A 20,954-nucleotide genomic window follows, 5' to 3' on the forward strand; every position below is an offset into this window, starting at 1 on the left:
TTTGAGAGTCGCCGATCCTTGGGTGGAGGCCAAGATAGCAGAACCGAAACTTTCTGTTGAAAAACATGTTTTTCTACTATCCCCCCAAAAGCTCGAGAAAATACAGGTGTCTTCTAATTGTTTATTTAATGCTTTGTTTGATTAGCGGAGGCTAAACTATGCTTGATGGTTTTTTTTCTTCTTCTTCCTCCTCCACCTGTTGTTCCTTCATAACTTGTCACTTTATAATCTTACTGGTCCAGCTTATTTTGCAAAAGATCTTTGAGAAATATAGAGAAAGTACAAAATGTGAGTTCTTTCACCTTTGAAAAACATTTCAGCAGGATGGCCAGTTTTAATGGTGGCGCCTAAGTCGCCTTAACCAGCCTAGAAAGCAAGGCAGGGCTAAAAAAACAAATCCCCAAACTTGTTTAGACTGAACAATTGCAAAGAGAACCTCCAAGAAGGAAGTGGGAAACCAGATCTTTAAATGTTGCTAACAAAACGTTAGGGCCAAATCACCAAGAATAAAGTTCAGTTCAAAGGAGATGGAGTGACATGAGCTGGATGTATACTAAAACCATTCTGATGCCCTCTTGGTCAGGACTCCAACAAATCCACCCCCATTCAACTCATAAGTCTCTAGCCACATCTCCCAAGAGAAAATAAAATTGATTTATTAAAAATGGCCATGTTGGTGTTAGCTGGATGCAGCCGATACTAAAATACATCATTCGTTTCCCCCTTGACCCTGGTCTTCCCCCCATCCCCTGGATGTATATTCTCCAATGGGACACATCTATAGCCAAGAGTCATCAATCATGCTCTCCAGTAATATTCTTGCGCTCTGACAACTTTGGGCTGCCAGCGGGATTATCTAGGCACTTAAGGAATGCACTGTTCCCCCCGCCGCCCCGCCACTCCCTTTTTCTGGCATCTAAAAAAACCAAAGGAGTATTTTTTTAGTTGACACTCTTGATGTATTTGGACTACTGTTTCAAGAATCCTAGTTGACGGGCAACAGGTATGCTGGTTAAGAGTTTTGGGGCTTAGAGGTCCAACACACCTGGAGAATATGTGCTTAGGTAAATTTGGATCCCAAGCCAGAGCAATATAATGGTTAGGCTGCTGGACAAGTTCAAGTCCACACTCAGCTATGGAGGTTTACTAGGAATAGAATGGAATGGCATGGAACCATGACAGAATGGGGTAGGATAGGGTAGGGTGGGGTAGAATAGAGAGTAGAGTAGAGTAGAGTAGAGTAGAGTAGAGTAGAATAGAATAGAATAGAATAGAATAGAATAGAATAGAATATTGGAATGAAGAATACAATAGAATAGGATTTTAAATTTGTGCCATTTGAAAATAGACGATGTAAAACTCCATTCCACCCAATCCTTCCTCTAATCTAAAATCATTTCCGTTCAGAATTTTCTTTTTCTTTTCTTCCCATTTAAGTCCTCTTTAGGACATATATGTATATATTGTCTGTGGATTAATTAGCATAATCAGCCAAAGGAAAGCCGAAGAAAATAAGTTACTAGGCAGGCTGAGATGATGTTCAAATAATGAGGCTGAATTTGCCAAGGTTTGTTCTTTCTCATGAGCTACAGTGTGTGTTCAAATTATTGTTCAACGTGTTGCTTTTCAACAGCAAAACTGTACATATGAGCCATTGGCATCTGTTCAAGGCCACACTGGCACCATTTAATCTTGTCTCCGGGCTGTTCTGCAATCCATTCTGTTGCACTACAGGTAATAATCCTTGACTTAACGGTGGTAAGTCAAGTGGGATCTGATTTATCACAATTTTTACAGCTTCAATTACTTGCCTGGTTTTTGACTGAATTCAGATTCTGGATGGGTGATTTTTGCTACCAGTTCTCCAGAACTGGTCAGAACCTGCTCAATACTCACCTCTGCTTCAAGTGCTTTGGAGAATAGCTTGCCTCCCTCTTCTTCATGACTACCCCTGAAATATGGGAAGACTGCTCTCATGTCTCCCTTAGTCCTTCTTTTCATCAAACTAGACACACCTAGTTCCTGTCACCGTTCTTCCTTGTTTTAGCTTCCAGTCCCCTAGTCCTCTTTGTTGCTCTTCTCTGCACTCTTATTAGGCTTAGCCTTTTCTTTTAGGTCTTTTAGGTTGAGCATCATTTCTTCTCAAGCACACCTGTGCCAGATATCTGCGTTGACAATCCAGAAGGTACAGGGTGCACCGGAGCTGGATATATGTGTCTGTCTGTCTGTCTATCTATCTATCTATCTATCTATCTATCTGTCTATCTATCTATCTATCTATCTATCTATACACACACATACACATATACACACACACACATATATATGTACATGTACATACATACATACACGCACACACACACACACACACACACACACACACACACACACGTACATATATACTTACATATACATCCTGTTGTTGCCCTTATTGAGCTGAGAACCATGTTCCCCCCTCCTCCCTCCCTTGCCAGCTCTGGCTAAACGATTGTGGTGCACATAAAAAGGCTCTCCAGTTACAGTGCAGTCTTTGTTAGGTAACCATTAAATGTACTTGAGGCAGAATGAAATTGGTTCTTGCACTGTTGCTACGGAACTTGTGCCTGCGGTTATCGCCGTGCGAGGGAAGAGTCTGTGTGCTTTGCGAGCTGGAAAGCTGCTTAAATAGCGGGGCCGTTGCGAGCCTTATTATTATTATTTTTCCCCCTTCAGACTCTTCCGCAAAAGAGCAGCGACAAATTAGTTATTTGCAAAAGAAGAAAGAAAAGAAAAGATTGTCTTGGTGTGTAGATTCCTGCTTTCGTAGGTGTTCTGCTATTTTTTAAAGTAGCAGCTTCTTTGCTTGGGCCCTTTTCCGTTTTCTTTTTTAAATTAACAATATAAGATACAAATATGCCAAAGAAAATAATAGGAAAGATAGGGGAGGGAAAAGGGAAGGGAAAAGTGTCGGAAAAAGTGGGGAAAGAAAGAAAAGGTATTGACTCCCAATTCTCTTTGGTTCAGTAGAATAAGATAATAGAATCCAAGTGCTGAATATTTTTTGTGCTGAATATTTCCTCTGCATTTGTCAGACATTCATCCTGTTTGAAAAGTCCGATTTCCCTTTTCCACGAAGGAAAAGATCTAGTGAAACTCAGATGGATGAAGTGATAACAGATCATCAGAGTTGGAAGGGACCTTGTAGGTCATCTAGTCCAACCCTTCACCCAAGTGGGAGACCCTACACCATTTCTGACAAATGGCAGTCCAGTCTCTTCTTGAAAGTCTCAAGTGATGAAGCTCCCACAACTTCCAAGGTCAACTTCTGTTCCATGGGTTGATTGTTCTCACTCTCAGAAAGTTTCTCCTTATTTCCAGGTTGAGTCTCTCCTTGTTCAGTTTCCATTCATTGTTCCTTGTCTGGCCTTCAGGTGCCTTGGAGAATAGCTTGACCCACTCCTCCTCTCTGTGGCAGCCCTTCAAATATTGGAAGACTGCTATCCTGTCTCTCCTGGTCCTTTTCTTCACTAGACTAGCCAGGCCCAGTTCCTGTAACCGTTCTTCATATGTTTTAGCCTCCAGTCCCTTGTTGAAAACAAAAGTTCAACTTTTTAGTTTTCCCTAATAGTATAAGCTAGCCATTTCTATATAACAAACGATCTAATCTAATCGGTTAAAAAAATATATCAAATTCCCACCTCAAGCATAAACCCCAGAAGCCATTTCCAAGTAGAAACAAAAGTTCGCATCATTTTTATATTCCAAATTCCATTTTGCTGCGTGCCACATGCTGGACGTTTTGGTGAAGTAGATCATTGCTTTCCTCCTTTTAAAAAGAGAGAAATAAAATGATGAACGAATGGGAAGCTTCCCTTAGATTGGTATTAGAAATGGAGTGATGGGTAGAATCGCATGCGCCTTGACCCTGTAGCTCCCGAGGAAGTGGACAGGATCCTAGGAATGTGCGTTCCAGCAGTGAAAAGTGTGCAAGTCAAGGATTACCTGTACAGGAACCTGGGGAATTCTGGGAGTTGAAGTCCACACAGGCTGAGATTAAGAAGTTCCAACATAGAACAAGGATGGTCATTTTCCCATGGATTTGGTCTGGGGGAAGACTGTACCTGCTGTCATATCAAGGATGGAGCCGAGTGTTAGTTCTGTTTTTTAGTGTTTTGTGATGAAGCAAGGAGAAAATTGCAAGCAGGAGAACTTCTCCCATGTTTATCTTTTCCCAAGTCTCTTTGAGTTTCACCCAACTGCCAAAATTGGGTAATGAATTTTGGGGGAAAGAGGCCGTTTCCATTCCCAACCTTATCTCAAAAACGAACAAACGTTGTGCTACTAAAAAAGTAATTTTGAGCCTGATCTTGGGGTGTTCTCTCTCTCTCTCTCTCTCTCTCTCTCTCTGTGTGTGTGTGCGCGCGCGCAGGCTGTCCGTTGCTGACAGTGGTGGGATTCAATTTTTTTTACTACCAGTTCTGTGGGCATGGCTTGGTGGGCGTGGTGTGGCTTGGTGGGCGTGGCAGGGGAAGGATATTGCAAAACCCCCATTCCCTCCCCATCCCACTAACCTGCTTTCCAGCTCCGTTCTCCTGTGCAGGGCAACCAAAGAAGACCCAGCCAATCAGCTGGGACTCAATGGGAGGCAGAGAATAGATGGGGGTGGGGCCAGTCAGAGGTGGGATTGGTCGGTTCTCCAAACCATTCAAAATTTCTGCTCCCGTTCCCCAGAACTGGTCAGAACTTGTTGAATATCCACCTCTGGTTGCTGACCAGAATGTAAAGTAGCAATAGGAGAACATCTGAAATTTCTCAGTCACCCAATTATTTTCAGGAAGCCTCTGGGGAATCAGGAACTGCAATTTCTGTAATTTTCTTATCCTGGAGTCATCCAGCTTTAGTGGATAGACTACAACTCCCAGCCAGCACAAATCAAGGACACCAGACTAATCTCATTTATTCAGCATGTAGTAAGATGAGCTGCTTAGTCATTATTCATCTAAGGCAGGGGTGTCCAACCTTGGCAACTTTAAGACTTGTGGACTTCAACTCCCAGAATTCCTCAGCCAGCTTGCTGAGGAATTCTGGGAGTTGAAGTCCACAAGTCTTAAAGTTGCCAAGGTTGGACACCCCTGATCTAAGATTGGAAGATTGATAGTATGATTCCCAGATTGGGAAGATCTGATAGTATGGACAAATTCTTCTTAATTTATAGTCTTCTAGCTTCTATTATTCCCAGCCAGCATGACTGTCTACCTGGTGAAGATGGGAATTGTAGTCCCATATTTCTGAAGGGGACCATAGTGAGGTTGGATGTAATGAAAAGCTACCTTAGCCTCAAGGACACAGGAAGGAGGGACCATTTTAAAAAGGCCAGGGGGAACTTTAAAAAGAATAATTGGGATATTGATTTGTACTGTGGTTGCCATCAATTGCAAGGTAGCTGTGACTTGGACAGGGGAAAAAAAAAATCTATCCATGAGCCATAATGAGGAACCTGGTTATTGTGAACTAATCATACCATTTGAGCACAATCCCAGCCATGCGGTGGTGAGAATCTCCGCTGCACCCTGGAGCTACCTTTCTATGAAAATCAGTCTTACGAAATTTGTTCTTGTCTGGAACAAATTGTGAAGTTAACAGGCCAAACACCTTGGCCTTTGAAGTGTATAACGACCTCAATGAAGGTTACCATCTTAAGGGCTGGGCTTGGAGGGAGAACTTTCCAGGTCATTCCAGATGGTTCCTGAGCATTCTAGATGAGCTTGAAATGGGTCCTTCTTCATTCTGTTTGATTTCTCCTACTCATCCTTTGCTTTTTACTTCCCTACACGGAAATTAGATTCTTCGATGTTCATTTCTCTCTCTCATCCTGAGTGGTGACTGGAAAATAGGGCCGTGTTTCACATAACACTATGGTTATTAAATGAAGCCATTTTTGGTGTATCCACAACACCAACAAATCATACACGAATCAAACTGGTTTGCTGGGCACAACACACCAGCATATTTAAAAAACACCCACAATACTAAAACTCACTAAGGACAGTAACTGCTGGTATTTTCCTCTGATCTGGTTGAATGTGTTTAAACATGGCCAGGTTTAAATTTAATTTAGCTTCTAAAATTTCCTGAGGGGAAAGGATTGGAAGGGGCTCTGCCCCCAAATATTTAGAGTGAAGAAGTGACTTACATAATTTGCAGAAAGTGTCCCTTGGACAAGCTTAAGGCTCAATCAAACTATATAGTTTGCCTGGAGTTATTTTGAATTTCTGCATCTTCAGTCTTGTTGCTTGATGAACCGTAGCTTTTGCCAGTCCAAAGGTTCAGGGGCAAAAAAAATCCTAAGATATCAATTGTCCTCAAGCGTTGCTCTTCAAATAAAGCCATAAGATGAATGGTTGGTATTTGGCTCTAGTCTCCTCTGCAAAGCTTGCCTGTTTTTTATTAGCTTAGTTTTGTATTGTGTTTATTCAACATTTACATTTTAGCAATTTCATTTTCTTCTTTAGGATGTCCGATCATCATTTGTGCACACTTCCCTGTTTCAAAAGTTCCAACTATGAAAACTTGATGTTGCACGTAGAGCTCTCTTAAAGGTCATTTGAATTTATTTTTCCTTCCTTGTGGGGTATGTAGAGAGGGGCTAAAGCAAACATTTGGCCTTTCCAGGGACCCAATACCTCTGTCCAAATTTCTGCCGGGTGTTTCTGCATTTGACCCCTTGTCAAAATCCACTCCTGCTCTTCAAGATGTTGATTCTTTGAGTGTAAATAAGTTGGAAGGGACCTTTGAGGTCTTCTAGTCTAACCCCCTGCTCAAGCAGGAGACTCTGTACCATTTTAGACAAATTCTTGTCCAGCTCCTTCTTAAAAAGCCTCCAGTGTTGGAGCAGCCACAACTTCTGAAGGCTAGTTGATCCACTGGCTAATTGTTCTCATTGTTAGGAAATTCCTTCTTAGTTCTAGGTTGGTTCTCTCCTTCATTCGTTTCCATTCATTGCTTCTTGTCCTGCCTTCAGGTGCTTTGGAGAAGAGCTTGACTTCCTCTTCTTTGGGGCAGCCCCTGAGATATTGGAACACTGCTATCATGTCTCCCCTAGTCCTTCTTCTCACTAGACTAGACATACCCAATTCCTGCAACCATTCTTCATATATTTTAGCTTCAACCCGATCTGAATTGATTGATGATAGGGATTGATGCAGAGGCCAGATTGGCAACCTTATGTAAAGAGATCACCGTGGGTCAAAGTTAGCATTAGTCACGACAAAGTTCTCCACTTATGCTGGGAGAAAGGAAATATTTGGTGTGAAAAACAGAGCGATGTGTGGAGATGAAACTCAACGCCTGTCGAGAACTTTGTTCTATTCGATATCTACAAAGCTTGGATATATGTGGCGAGGCAAGCAAACGCTGTGTTTACATCCCCGGTCTCAGCAGAAGAGGCAAGAAAGGTGATTATTTCCTATGACTTCATGATTTTTGAACAATTAATTCCAAGAAAATTATAGATCACAGTTATTGACTGGTTCACACCACATGATAAATTGGAGTTCGGTAGTTGGTGATTCAGTGTGTTCAGTCATTGCCCAAATATGCTAAGACACAGTTTGAAGCCTCCATATTATGTACTTGTTATAACATACCGTGTTATGTGAACATTATAATCACCTCCTGTTAAGCCAAGATTGAGGCTACTGCATTGTGTGAACTCACATTGAGTGTTGCAAGGAAAGGAAAATATATTTTTGTCTCTGTGTTAAGAGCTCGTACAGACATAACTCGGTTATTGAGGCTAGAACAGTATCACAAACTGTATTTGCTTTCTGATTTAGAATAGTTAAAAATAATCGCAAACAAGCTTTCTACATATTTCTCCACTGTTTGGAGGTGAAAAAGAGGCACTTTTTTTTTTGCATTTAAAATGCAACAGAGCATGCCTTGGTTAAAAATACTTTTGAAAACACTTTCACATACATTATGAAAGTGAGAAGTACATTTATAAAAGAGGGTTGAAAAATCTGTCTGCATAGATACTGGATTGGATAGGAAGGCAGAATTTGTGCACTGTGGTTTGTTTGATTTTTGGCTTAGTATGTAGTAACCCAGCCAAGTTGGTTGGGAAGCCATAGTTGGTTTGGTGCAACATGCGAACCCACCTATTATGGATTGTTCCACCAATAGAATAGAATAGAATACTTTTTATTGGCCAAGTGTGATTGGACATACAAGGGATTTGTCTTGGTGCAAATGCTCTCAGTGTACATAAAAGAAAAGATACATTTGTCAAGAGTCAAGAATCATCAGGTACAACACTTAATAATAGTCATAGGGTACAATAAGCAATCAAACCATACTGGGAAACAGTCAATATAGATCATAAGGATACAAGCGACATAGTTACATTCATACAGTCACAAGTGGGAGGGGATGGGTGATAAGGAGTGACGAGAAGGTTAATAGTAATAGTACAAAGCAGACTTTGTAAATAGTTGGACAGTGTTGAGGGAATTATTTGTTTAGCAGAGTGATGGCCTTTGGGAAAAACCTGTCCTTATGTCTAGTTGTTCCACTGATAATGGTTAAAGACTAAACACTAAGCATAGACTAGTACAGAGATGGTTAATCAGAGGCTCCAACACCAAATAATGTTCCTGAAAATGTAGGGAGGTAATATTTTGAAGATAAGGTAAAATTTCGCTTCAATTAAGCTCAACTTCTGATGACTAGATTGATATGTTGCGGTGTTCTTTTGACAGCAGTACAAAAATAACTTGCCATTATCTTCTTCCAGGATGTTAGTTTGACTTCCCAGGTTGTTCTATAGCATGAGCATTTTTTAATAGTCTCTTATCCAGCTAATAACCAGTTCTGACTCAGTTTAACTTTGGAGATCAGTCAAGAAGAGGTAGATATTTCCACCTTAATCTAACTAAAGACAATACAATATTTACCTTTTTTTCCTTGCCTCACCTGTCCTGTGCCTCTTTCAGAAACCATAGGTGACCTTCAGCTCCCTTCCGGACAGTGCAATGAATGATGAATGGTTAAGGAAACTAGATATGTCTAGCCTAATGAAGAGTAGGCGTAGGGGGTGATATGATAGCAGTTTTCCTGTCCAGTGCCAGGAAAATCAGGAGATCCAGACAGTTCAAATAAATAAATATTTATTGTAAAATAAATTGTAAAATAAGCTTAAACCAGTGCTTTAATCCGCCACTAGCTCTCTACAAGAATCTGAACTACTAGCAGACAAGGGAAATTAGCAGGAGATAAGAGTAGAGAGAATTCAAGGTGAGCTGGACTGAGCTCTCTTATGGGTGTGAAAGGATTCGTAACTTATGGTGCATTTGACCCCTCCCTCAGTCTCAGCCTGGTCATCTCACAAGGCTGCACTGCCCACATGGCCTGCAGGAATACAAGGCTTGCATTGCGAGCAACACGAGGTAGTGAGGGGAAGGGGGAAAGGGCTGGGGGGGAGGAACTTGCCCCACGCACCCCATGCGCCTGGCCACTGGGCTGCTTCTTTCCACTTCTTTCTTCTTCTGCTTTTGGCTGCATGCAAGGAAAGCAGCAAAAGTCTTTCTTTCTCTCCCCCAAACTCCGCCAGAAACGAGTCTTTGGGACCCTGCAAGGCCTCCTGCTCCAAGAGGCTGCGCCAGCGTGACAAGTCTCACCAAGACTCATTTCTAGAGGAGTTTGGGGGAGAGAAAGAAAGACTTCTGCTGCTTCTGCTGCTTTCCTTGCACGAAGCCAAAAGTCAGTCAGTCAGTCTCTCTCTCTCTCTCTCTCTCTCTCACTCTCTCTCTCGCACTCTCTCTCTCTCTCGCACTCTCTCTCGCACTCTCTCTCACCCTCTCTCTCTCTCTCGGATTTTCCCAGGATCTCTGGTCCATGGGATTTAAAATTATGAGTTTGGTGGTCCCTGAGGTCCAAAAGGTTGGTGACCCCTGGTTTATATGATCCGTGGATTCTTTATCCCTATCCTAATATGCTGGAGCCCCCAGGGAGAAATTCAAGAAGGCTTTTGCCTTTCACCTCTTCAATTTGTTGCGGACGGTGAACTGTTCATAACAACAATGAGCTATTGTATGACGATCAAGACTTTTCATGCTGAAGTTTGAAGAGGTTTTGCTTTTAATCAAATGTCAGAGGTTTTCACTAACTTAGGTTACTCCCTGTATGGGATGTTGTATTATGAAGAACTGGGATATTTTTTTAAAACGTTTAAGTATGAAATAAATGTAAAACTGTTTCTATACATTCTTATGATTTATTGTCAGTTTTGAGTTTGGGGAGGTATATAAATTTAAATCATAAATGCTCATCTGGAAACTAGGAGATGGTGAGTTCTATCCCACCTTAGGCATGAAAAATGGCTGGGTGACGTTGGGCCAATCACCAGGAGACTGGGAGTTCTAGTTCTGCCTTAGCCCTGAAAAGCCGCTGGGTGACTTCGGGCCAATCGGCAAGAGACTGGGAGTTCAGCCCATCCCATCTCCCAGGTTGTTGTTATGAGGAAGGAAGAGGAAGAAGTCTTAGGTATGTTTTCTGCCTGAAGTTTATTTATAAATAAAGTTGAGATAGAAATCAATCCAACAAGTAACATCTTGGAAAAAGCTGGATTGTTGTTGTTATTTCTTGGTAGTATTGAACAATTACCGTTCTGCCGAAGAACATGTGCTTCTTTCGAAGCAAAGCTAGACTGGCTTATTCATTCATTCATTCATTCATTCATTCCTTCATTCATAAGCTCTCTCTCTCTCTCTTTCTCTCTGCCTCTTTTTTCCCCTTTGCAGCTTGCATCCCAGGCTCATCCCGATCGAACTGCCGGCCGCTTGTGAAAGAGGCTTAAAGCGGAAGATGGCAAAACCGCAGCAGCCTGCTTTTCCGTCGCCCAGATGAGAGCTGTCTAAAAGAAAAACGATGCGGAGACCTCTCGGTGGGTAGCCCATGGCTTTGGAGCGAGCCAAGGAGGTGGGGCCACCTGATGCTTTGGGTCCGAAGGGCTTCATCCTTATAAGAAGAGATGCTAATTCAGAGCTCAACATTTCCCCCACCCCACTCGCCCCTTGACAACGTGGCGAACGGAGAGTGATCTGATAGCGACTTGAATGTGAGGAGTCCCATCCTTGCTCCTTGGAAGGAAAAAAAAAAAAGAAACGACACCAAACACCGTTCCACTCTCTTGCTCTGCAGTGCAAAGAGAGACGTAGAGACTGCCTGGAATTAAAATGCCAGCCAAAGGCAAATACTTTCTTAACGAAAGTGAAGGTTGCAAGGTGACAGATCCCTTATACGAGAAGTATCTTTATGCAAGTCAACAACACCCACTCCTCTTCTTCCTGCTCTTCATTGTGGTTGCCTATTGCTCAACGCTCATCATAGTGCTCATCTCTTACGATGTGAGTATGTGTGCTGCTGTTCGTAGTTTTTCGACTCTGGATAAGACGGGAGGCTCCTAATTTCAGATGGACGAACCAGGATAGGAAGGCGAATTCACCCATCATGTTTAAATGCACAGGGCTTTGCATTTTTCCAAGCAGGTCCTCCCTAGCACAGTTAGGGAAAAGTTGATTTCTAAAGATACGAAAGCTGACGGAGGGAATTTGAAGAAATGCGTAACATGATGGGAAAAACTGCAAATAAAGATATTGCTTTTAGAGAAATGCAAGCACATTTTAACCTAAGCTTTAAAGAACCCCCTCTCAAGTTCAAAGAATGTTTTGGAAGCTTTTTCCTACCTGTATATCTTCACAGCAGAAATCAAAATGAATCTAGAATCTGTTAAGTCTGTTAAATGTTTCTCCAGATGCTCAGTAACTTAAAGGAATCCTAGAACTTTAATCTTAGATGTAATAGGAATAGGAATGTCAGATTATGATTGCTTCTAGCAAGCATGTAGCTCTAACGTGATCATTTCTGAAACTGTTGTTGAGGTTGAATGCAGTTGTTTTTAATGCATAAAGATCTAGACTTATAAGAACAAACTATTAAAAGTTTCTAGCTCAGCCAGATATCAGAAGGAAGAACTAAATATGATGAAACTTTCTGATTAACGTTTTCTGTGATAACAACCATTTGTTTGAAATGGAGTAGGCTTTCCTGCTTGAGTAAGAGATTGAAGACCTCCAAGGTTCCTTCCAACTCTGTTATTCTAGTTACTTGTATATTTCTCTACTCTGTCTCTAAAAGTTGAGGATAAGGTATGTGCCAGATTTACAATTCTGGAGATGAGAGACTTCAAACTATTTCTTTTTCCAGAATATTTTTCTAGATATTCACCAGATCCCCTGAGAATATTGCTATTCCCAGAATTCCAAAAAGCAGAATGTTCTGATGTTTTCTGTATCCTCAATTAGCAGGATCTAATAGCAAACGATGGGAAAGACCTCCCTAAAAGATTTAGAGAGCAATTGCTGAACGGTCCCATAGATCTGATGGACTAAGCTAAGTTTCTTCTCGGCCATTAGGAACCAGCTTCCGAGTTGGTGAATTAGTGAATTAAACTAAATGAGTAATTTAAAATGATTAAAATGCACAGACTGCAGCAAAATCTCACCATGGAATTACAAAAGGAACGATGAATGGAATACATGCTAATTTATCACAAACTCTAACTCAAAACCAACTTTTGTTTTACTTACAGAAAAACACCGGCCAGCGCCTGGCCTTCGTTGTCACTGTAAGCATTGCTCTCATCATCTTCATCATCATGTATATTTTAGTTTACGTCGAGTATTACTTTTGGTGCCAGCTGAAGCTCTTTGCAGTCGTGATCTGGATGAGCCTGCTGGCCATCGGATACGTGTCCATTTTCGACAATCCTACACCCGATGGATGGGAACAGGTATTTCTGTCCCCTGATTATGATGTCATCCTCACACCCGAGAGTGCCTGTGCACTCCCGAACACCCCTTTCATGACCCTCATTCACTACATCCAGATAGCACTGTACAGATACAACTGAACTAGACTGTGTTGTTTTCCTGTGTCATATAATATATGTGGGTATAGGCACAAATATTTATTTATTTATTCTGTCATTGTTATGTAATGCATATTGCAGGTGGTGACCCTTTGAGAGTTTATGCAATGAAATTTCATTTTAATGTGGTGTCTCAGCTGGCTAACCATAACATCTACCAGGTGGCGTGAGAACCAAGGTCATTTCAATGGACACCTGTTGAAGTTGAGTGGGAATATACACCTGGACTGATTAGTCCATGTGAACTGAGGGAAAAAATGGCATGGGGAGATCTTATTTTTTGAACCATCCCTAAGCAGGGGAATAATTTGGAGCTAGTTTCACCTTTCTAAGTGCCGATATGATGTACTTAATGAAGCAGGGGTCTTCAAACTTGACAGCGTTAAGATTTGTGGACTTCAACTCCCAGAATTCCTCCTCCGGTCATGTAAGCTCGGGAATTTTGGGAGTTGAAGTTGACAAGACTTAAACTTGCCGAGTTTGAAGAGCCTTGTGCTAACTGTTTCAATTAATGGAGATTTTTGAGGGTGCTAACATTTAAAGCATTATGTTGAGTCTCAAGAGACTTATACCGGAAACTTAAAAATTATTTTTTCTAAACATTGGTATTTTTTGTCTGCTTACCTGAGTGTTTGCAGAACGTTTGATCAACTTTCCTCTTGCATCTTCAATTATACATTCAATCAGTTCTTGTTCCTTTTCTAAATTACTGTTCTTAATTTTTTTCTTTCAGTAGTTTTTTTTCTCTTCTGGAGGAAAAAAAAGGCATTAAAACACACATTAAAAACCTATATATGCCATTTTGTTCCTTTATAGTATATAAAGTTTTTAAAATCGGCATGATAAGAAAAATGCACAGTTCTTTGGATTTTAAATATTAGAAATGGTGATAGCTAATAACTGATAACAGCAGCTGATAATTGTCATATTCTTCATCAGAGTTTCAAACTTGCCAAGTTTGAAGACCCCCTTGCAATAAAGGATCTGTCATGCCCTTGTTGGAATCTGATTCTGAGGGGGAGTTCAAACAGTTGACAGGGAGTCAGAATGTGGCTCTGGTGGTGTGGAGGAAACTGGGGAAGGGCACAGTCTGGCTGGGCATTCAGAGGAAGACCCAGGCCCACCCCCTCTTCATCCTAGGGCACTCAGGGAGGAATGGATAAGGGAACAACATGGGTTATGGGGGAGAAAATGGCCCTGAATCCCTTCATTAGCTGCAGTTGGGAAAACAGGATAAAGAGGGCGTTTGCGCACAGAACCTTGCTGGAAGCAAAGCGTGCATTATCTTTGTTTGTCAAGTCTTAGCTAGGTTCTGACATCCTCCCAACTGTGTGTGTTTTGTTATCTTTTGAAGTCTGCAATTCCTTATCCTGCCCTGTCTCGTTAATTGCTGCAGCGTGGTTTGTGTTGGTTTTTATTTATAATTTAGATGTACTTTAGGTTCGGACTGAATTTCTTCTCTTTAAAAACTGTTCTTGGGAGAGTTTTTTTTCTCCAGCTGATGATAACTGGACCTCGGGGGCCAAGTTGGAGGAATTAAAGGGACTTTACCTACTTTTGTGACTTTGTTGCTTTTGTGCCACGCCCCTTTGGGTCAGGGGATCTTTTGAACCTGAACAAAGCATCAGAGTCCTGACTTATCTGAGTTTCATTTATCAGAACGAATACAACCTTGTTTTTCTTCCAGGTGCCATTTTTTCTCTTCATCATCTTCACGACATACACCATGTTGCCCTTGGCTATGAGAGACGCTGTCATAGTCAGTTCCCTTTCTGCCCTTTCTCATATTATCGTTCTCAGCGTTACAGCAGCCGGAGACCACCAGCATCAACCCACCTTGCTCTTTCAGGTAAGGCACCTTGGGGAAACCGAAGCTCTGGACCACACCAAGTGGGACATTTGTGGGCGGATCGTCTGATCACAATTACCGAAACCCCAGCACGATTTCCTGCCTGCTGGTGGCCACGAAGAAAGCAGAAGTGTAAATCCTTGAAGAGGTTTCAGAAAGGATTAAGAAGCAAATTAAGAAAAAGTTGCTTTCCTTCTCCCGCCCCCCCACATCATTTCTCAAGCAATGTTCTTTTCTGGGGGTGGTGGAGGAAAGGCAATGGAACAATTCTTCTATTAAAAAGGTATTATAAATTGTGTAAGCTCTGATATTAGAAATGTTTTCTTCTTTAAAATTAGTAAAATTTAGCTAGCTTGTAAGTCTGACATACCTTCTATTGACTACTCTTTCAAAGTTCGGACAATTCTTCTCACGTTTTAACTTTAATACATGGGGGCATGCATAATACGAATCTCTATATGTGTGTAAACGTAGATTTTTCTGTACTTTGTTGTATTCCAAATTGGTCGTTGGATGTTCTCTTTTTCTTTGGTAAACCTGGTGGTGTTTCCTTCTTCCTTCTTTCCACAAGCATCTTCTAGAAGAGGTCCTGAAATGACAAAAGCAACCATGGGCCCAAGTTAGGCCACCAAAAGTTAATTCCCACCGGGATGGCGGCATGATTTCAGCATTTAAGCACATCCTGTAGAAAGTTTAAGCATTTTCTGGTTGAGGTGGAATGACTGTTTCATTTAGAGCGCAGAATAACAAGGTTGTGAGGGATCTTGGAAGTCTTCTAGTGCAAAATCCCTTGCTCAGGCAGGAGACCTCATACCAAACCTCCAGTGGTGGAGCACCTTCAACTTCTAGACTAGAGGGAAGCCATTCCACTGGTTAATTATTCTATTATGAAATTTAGTTCTTGGTTGGCTCTCTCTCTAATAATCTTCCATCCATTCCTTCTTGTCCTGCCATCAAATGCTTTGGAGCATTGGTTGACCCCCTTCTTCTCTATGATAGCCTCCATCTTAAAATTTAAGAGGAAATACAGATCTTAAATTCCTCAGGAGCTTTGATTCACATCAAAACAACATATGAGTGGTGGAGTGAAGCACAATGTTCTTCCCACATATTTGTTGATTTGATTTGTCAATTGCTTACAAGATAAGAGGTATAAGTATAAACATGAGTAAGAATACAGGAAATTTCTCACAAGGCAGTGCTAAATTCCAGAAAGATTATTTGATTTTATTAGGAAAGAAGTGCATACTTGAAGAAGGAAAAAGGGAAACACTCCAGTATTGCAAATGTGGAAATTATGACCCGCCAAAGAATTTCTGCAGTTATTTGGCAACCCCCTGCTTGTCTAGACAATCCGTTTTTTTCAAAAAGTCCGAAAAACAACTGAGCAATACCATTTAAGATCAACCCACTAAGGTGTGTGTCATGTCTTGGAGAGTGAGGTAATGTACTTCCTTCCCTCAGATAAATGCTTTGGACACGATTGAAGCAACACCTTTGTTAACACTTTAATTCTTTCTTGGCAAATTTGCTGGATTTTGAGGAGTGATGCATTTCATGCCATCTTCTCGTTTCTGAAGCACTCGCTTACTTTCAGTCAAAAAATGGACTTGATTTATTTCTTAGTCAGAAAGCAAAGCAAAAACAAAACCCCGATGTCCTTTCCTGAGTCAATCAAACAATAATTTCAGTATGAATGGAAATATTTAGAGAGTAGGCAGTATGGAATCCCAGCATGATCAAAGACACGAAATGAAAGAATATCTGGACTACAGAGAAGCAGATCTAACAGGAGATCTTGGACTGCCTTCCCTGGAACTTTCTTTTTTAAAATTAAATGTGGAAACTAGGCACGTTTGCTTCAGTTCTTCATACAGAGCAGAGTTTAATGAGAGTTTAAGATTATGGCTTGTTCTGAATGTGATAACTATGGTTTCCTAGTTTGGTAAAAGAAGAAAATACAACAACAATGATTTATATGTGTGCTAGAAGCAAAAAGTGGAGAAATAGAATAGAATAGAATAGAATAGAATAGAATAGAATAGAATAGAATAGAATAGAATAGAATAGGAAGGGACCTTGGAGGTCTTCTAGTCCAACCCCTGCTCAAGCAGGAGACCTTATGCCACTTCGGACAAGTGACTGTCCAGTCTCTTCTTGAAAGCCTCAAGTGATGAAGCACCCACATAACTTCTGGTGGGAAGCTGTTCCACTGGTTAATGGTCCTCACTGTTAGGAAATTCCTCCTTACTCCTAGGTTGCTTCTCTCCTTGATTAGTTTCCATCCCTTGTTTCTTGTCTTGCCTTCTGGTGCTTTGGGAAATAAGTTGAACCCCTCTTATTTGTGGCAGCTCCTCAAATATTGGAATACAGCTATCACATCACCCCTAGCTCTTCATTTCTCTAGACTAGCCACATTTGCTTTTAATGCAAGAATGAAGAGTCTCATTCTTGTATCAGTGGGTTAAGCTGAGGTTTCATTCTGAAATCTGCTATGTTTTTTCACCTCTAATGAATGTCTGGCTGTTTTAGAAGTGGTAGGAGAAGGGTATGTGGTTAATTTGTACCATATGTATTCCATTGCATGGGAAATTATGTGTAGGAAACCAACCCAAACTTTAGTTGCCTCAGACATGGTAGTTTGTTGACTATCTTTTATGATGTAGCCTGTTGTAGAAACCAACAATTTCTGGCTTACTAAAATCACAATGGTGTAGCACAATGTGTGAACTTAATCACCGTGTGAAATCGCCTGGATTAACAAATGAGCCAATGTACCAGTCGTGGTTTTGGCAACAAACACCTCTTGAAGTTAATTTAGTTTTGGACAGATTTCAGAGTTTGGAGAATGTGATTCTTTTCTCCTAAAACAAAAATACAGTTTCACGTAAGTATTTGTAAAAAAAAAAAAAAAAAAGCGGTCCTTTCCCCCTCTCCCTCCTCCAGTCTATTGTACGATCATTCAGGGATTTAGAAAAAAAAAGTTGAAGTCAAATAAAAAGGAAAGCAAGGAATTAAATCGGTGCCTCTTCCAAGCTGCCTTCGAAATCCAGATCGTCTGGAAGGGCAGGTTCAAAACAGAGAGCTTCGCGTTCCTGAAGGCGGTTTCAAAAGGAACCAAGCCATGGGTCAGAGAGAAAAGAGACAAAACCTAACCATGACAATTCTAAAATCTGCCATTCCTGGAACTGCAAGCTAATCTGGGAATATACAGTAGGAAACCCTGGATTTATAGCAGACTAGTTAAGTGCTGGCAAATTAACTAGTTGGTAGGAGTTTTTTTTAACTCCGTTGGCTGGTGGGGTCTCCCAAATTTGAACATGGACTTTCGATTCGAGGATGGGCAACATTGACAGGCAGTGGAACAACTGGAACTGAACCCAGGTGGCACAGTTGTTAGAAGGCAGCATTGCAGGCAAACTCTGCCGGCTGCCAGCAATTCGATTCTCACTGCTTCAAGGTTGATTCAGCTTTCCATCCAAAACAAGGAGCGTTCTTCTTAAAACGAGCTAGCTACTAATCCGCGTGTAACTATTACCCTCCTACATAGTTGTATTTTAGTTCATAAATGGTAGTGTAACAGCAGGTTGTGCTGAAGGGGTCTACACCAGGGGGTTTCAAACTCGATTTCATTGAGGGCCTCGTCAGGGTTGGGTTTGACCTCAGGGACCGGATAGGTGTGGCCAGGGTGGGTGTGGCAGCTCAACATCACTTGAGTTGGGGGCACCCCTCCCAGGCTCCGTTTTTGGCTATGATGGTTTCTTGCAGCACTCTGCCAGCAAAAACAGATGTCAGACGAAAAGATACTCCTTTGGTCTTTTTAGTTGCCAGAAAAAGGGAGTGGGGGAAAAACAAGGTATTCCTTAAATGCCTAGATAATTACCTCGGTAGCCCAAAGTTGTCGGAGCATAAGAAGGTTATTGGAGAGCATGATGGATGACTCTTGGAGACGGATGTGCCCCATTGGAGAAGTCACATCCAGAGGGTGGGGGAAAGATCAGGGTCAAGAGGGAAATGTATGATGTGATTTAGTATCAGCTGCACCCATCCACGCACCAACATGGCAATTTCTAATAAACCAATTTACTTTTTCTGAGATGCTTTTTTGCTTTGAATGAGGGGGATTTGTTGGAGCCCTGATAGCCAGCTCGGGAGGGCTGCATATGGCCAGATTTTAGCACCCCATGGCTTGGATTCAGCCTGCAGCATTGGTGGGATTCAATTATTTTTTTACTCCCAGTTCTGTGAGCGTGGCTTGGTGGGTGTGGCAGGGGAAAATTACTGCAAAATCCCATTCCCTTCCCCTGCCACTAACCTGCTTTCCAGCTCCGTTCTCCTGTGCAGGGCAACCAAAAAAGACCCAGCTCATCAGCTGGGACTCAATGGGAGGCAGAGAATGGATGGGGTTTGCGAGGCCAGTCAGAGGTGGGATTTGCTGGTTCTCCGAACTACTCAAAATTTCCACTACTGGTTCTCCAGAACGGGTCAGAACCTGCTGAATAACACCTCTGACCCATGGGCCTTGAGTTTGACACCCCTGGTCTACACTTTCACTCTCTCTGTCGTTTGCTTTTATTTACAGTATTTCGGTCTTCACTTTTGTTTGGAATTTTTTTACTGTAGACTACTGATGGGCCTTGGTGGTTGGTGTGATGAGTTTAACAAATGAGTGGGCATGAGTTTAAAAAATATGAATGAAGCATTTGTGGAAAATTGGTCGAAAAGGCAATTGAAGAAGAGACCTTCTCTGGGAAAGAAAAAGAAAAAACGCCTTGGGGGGGAATTGATGGGGGAGGCCAAATAAGATAAAGTTTTCCTATTGCAAACTTGGAACAAGAAAGGATTCTTTGTTTAGCTGCATTCAATTATTATTATTACTGATGGTGCAGCTTGCTTTTAGCCGAGCATTCGGTGCAGATGGGCCATTATGGCTTGTTCAGTTAAGATGTGGTTAGGAAGAATCTTGTGAGCATCGCCTGCTGCCCAAGCAGCAGATTGTAACTGTATGGCTTTCTTTCATTTACTCAGCTTGTGGCGAACGCTTTCATTTTCCTTTGTGGCAATTTGCTGGGGGCGTATCACAAGCATCAGATGCAGGATGCCTCCTGGGATCTGTATCGCTATACCTTAAAATGCATCCAAGTCCAAATGAAGTTGAAAATTGAAAAAAGGCAGCAAGTAAGTGTGACATTAAACGATAAAATAAAACATGCTTTCCCGCCTCCTGGTTAATTGTTAAGGTGCAGTTATTGACATGCAGATAATTATTTAGTGCAGCAGATATCTCATTCCAGGTTCTCTCGGTGCTCTCTGAGTTTGGTTGTTTCCTTGCACATGTTTCATTAGCCAAACCAGGTAACATCATCAGTAATGATTCCCAGTCCCCTCTAGCACTGATATTACCTAGTTGGGTAATACAACATCCACAAGAAAATAACAAAGAAAGATCCAAGACCTCACAGTCCTTTGCCTCCTCCTCCTCCTCCTCCTCCTCTTCCTCTTCCTCTCCACAAACCACAATTAAAAAGAAAGATCCAAGAAAGATCCAAAGAAAGATCCAAGACCTCACAGTCCTTTTCCTCCTCCTCCTCCTCCTCCTCCTCCTCTCCACAAACCACAATTACCTTCTAACACTTATGATATTACCTAGTTGGAAAATACAACATACGCAAGAAAATAACAAAGCTCAGAGAGATCCAAGACCTCACAGTCCTCCTCCTCCTCCTCCTCCTCCTCCTCCTCTCTGCAAATCCCCTCCCTTTTAGCACTTACGATGTTACCTAGTTGGGTAAGGAAATATCCGCAAGAAAATAACCAAGCTCAGAGAGCACCAAGGAGCCCACAGTTCAACCCTGAGCTACAAATATTCTCCTTCGTTTCAGGTTCGGAAAGACATATTGCAGCCTTTGTGGCAGCCATTAAAATGAAAGCTCAGAAATATTTGTGAATATTATTATTCTAGAATAATTCCTGAATAGCCCAGGAACCTCTCTGGAAAACATGATTATAAGCGGAGCATTTGCAAACAAATGTGTGTTTTTGCACAAATTTGCAAGCGTTCAAGTTGAATTTCCAACATATGAGGGAAGCACTCAATAAATGAAGGAACACAGCATGGTCTAATTAATGAGCTTAATG

At 41.6% G+C, this 20,954-nt stretch overlaps 1 protein-coding gene across 2 annotated transcripts in view; it reads left to right on the forward strand.

The window, feature by feature from the left end:
• Positions 1–20,954, forward strand: part of ADCY7 (adenylate cyclase 7) — a 66,229-nt gene that overhangs the window by 10,103 nt on the left and 35,172 nt on the right. The window contains exons 2-5 of one of the 2 annotated variants that reach the window (XM_087940681.1): positions 10,779–11,384; positions 12,629–12,829; positions 14,655–14,816; positions 19,845–19,994. In XM_087940681.1, coding sequence (XP_087796807.1) covers positions 11,214–11,384; positions 12,629–12,829; positions 14,655–14,816; positions 19,845–19,994 — 684 coding nt within the window. In that variant the 5' untranslated portion in view covers positions 10,779–11,213. Of the gene's footprint in view, positions 1–10,778; positions 11,385–12,628; positions 12,830–14,654; positions 14,817–19,844; positions 19,995–20,954 lie in introns of those variants that run through there. The other variant, XM_087940683.1, reaches the window with a different exon arrangement.

This window comes from Pseudonaja textilis, chromosome 11, assembly GCF_049901715.1.
Source record: "Pseudonaja textilis isolate UNSWEBS1 chromosome 11, rPseTex1.2, whole genome shotgun sequence".
Taxonomy (NCBI): Eukaryota; Metazoa; Chordata; class Lepidosauria; order Squamata; family Elapidae; genus Pseudonaja; species Pseudonaja textilis.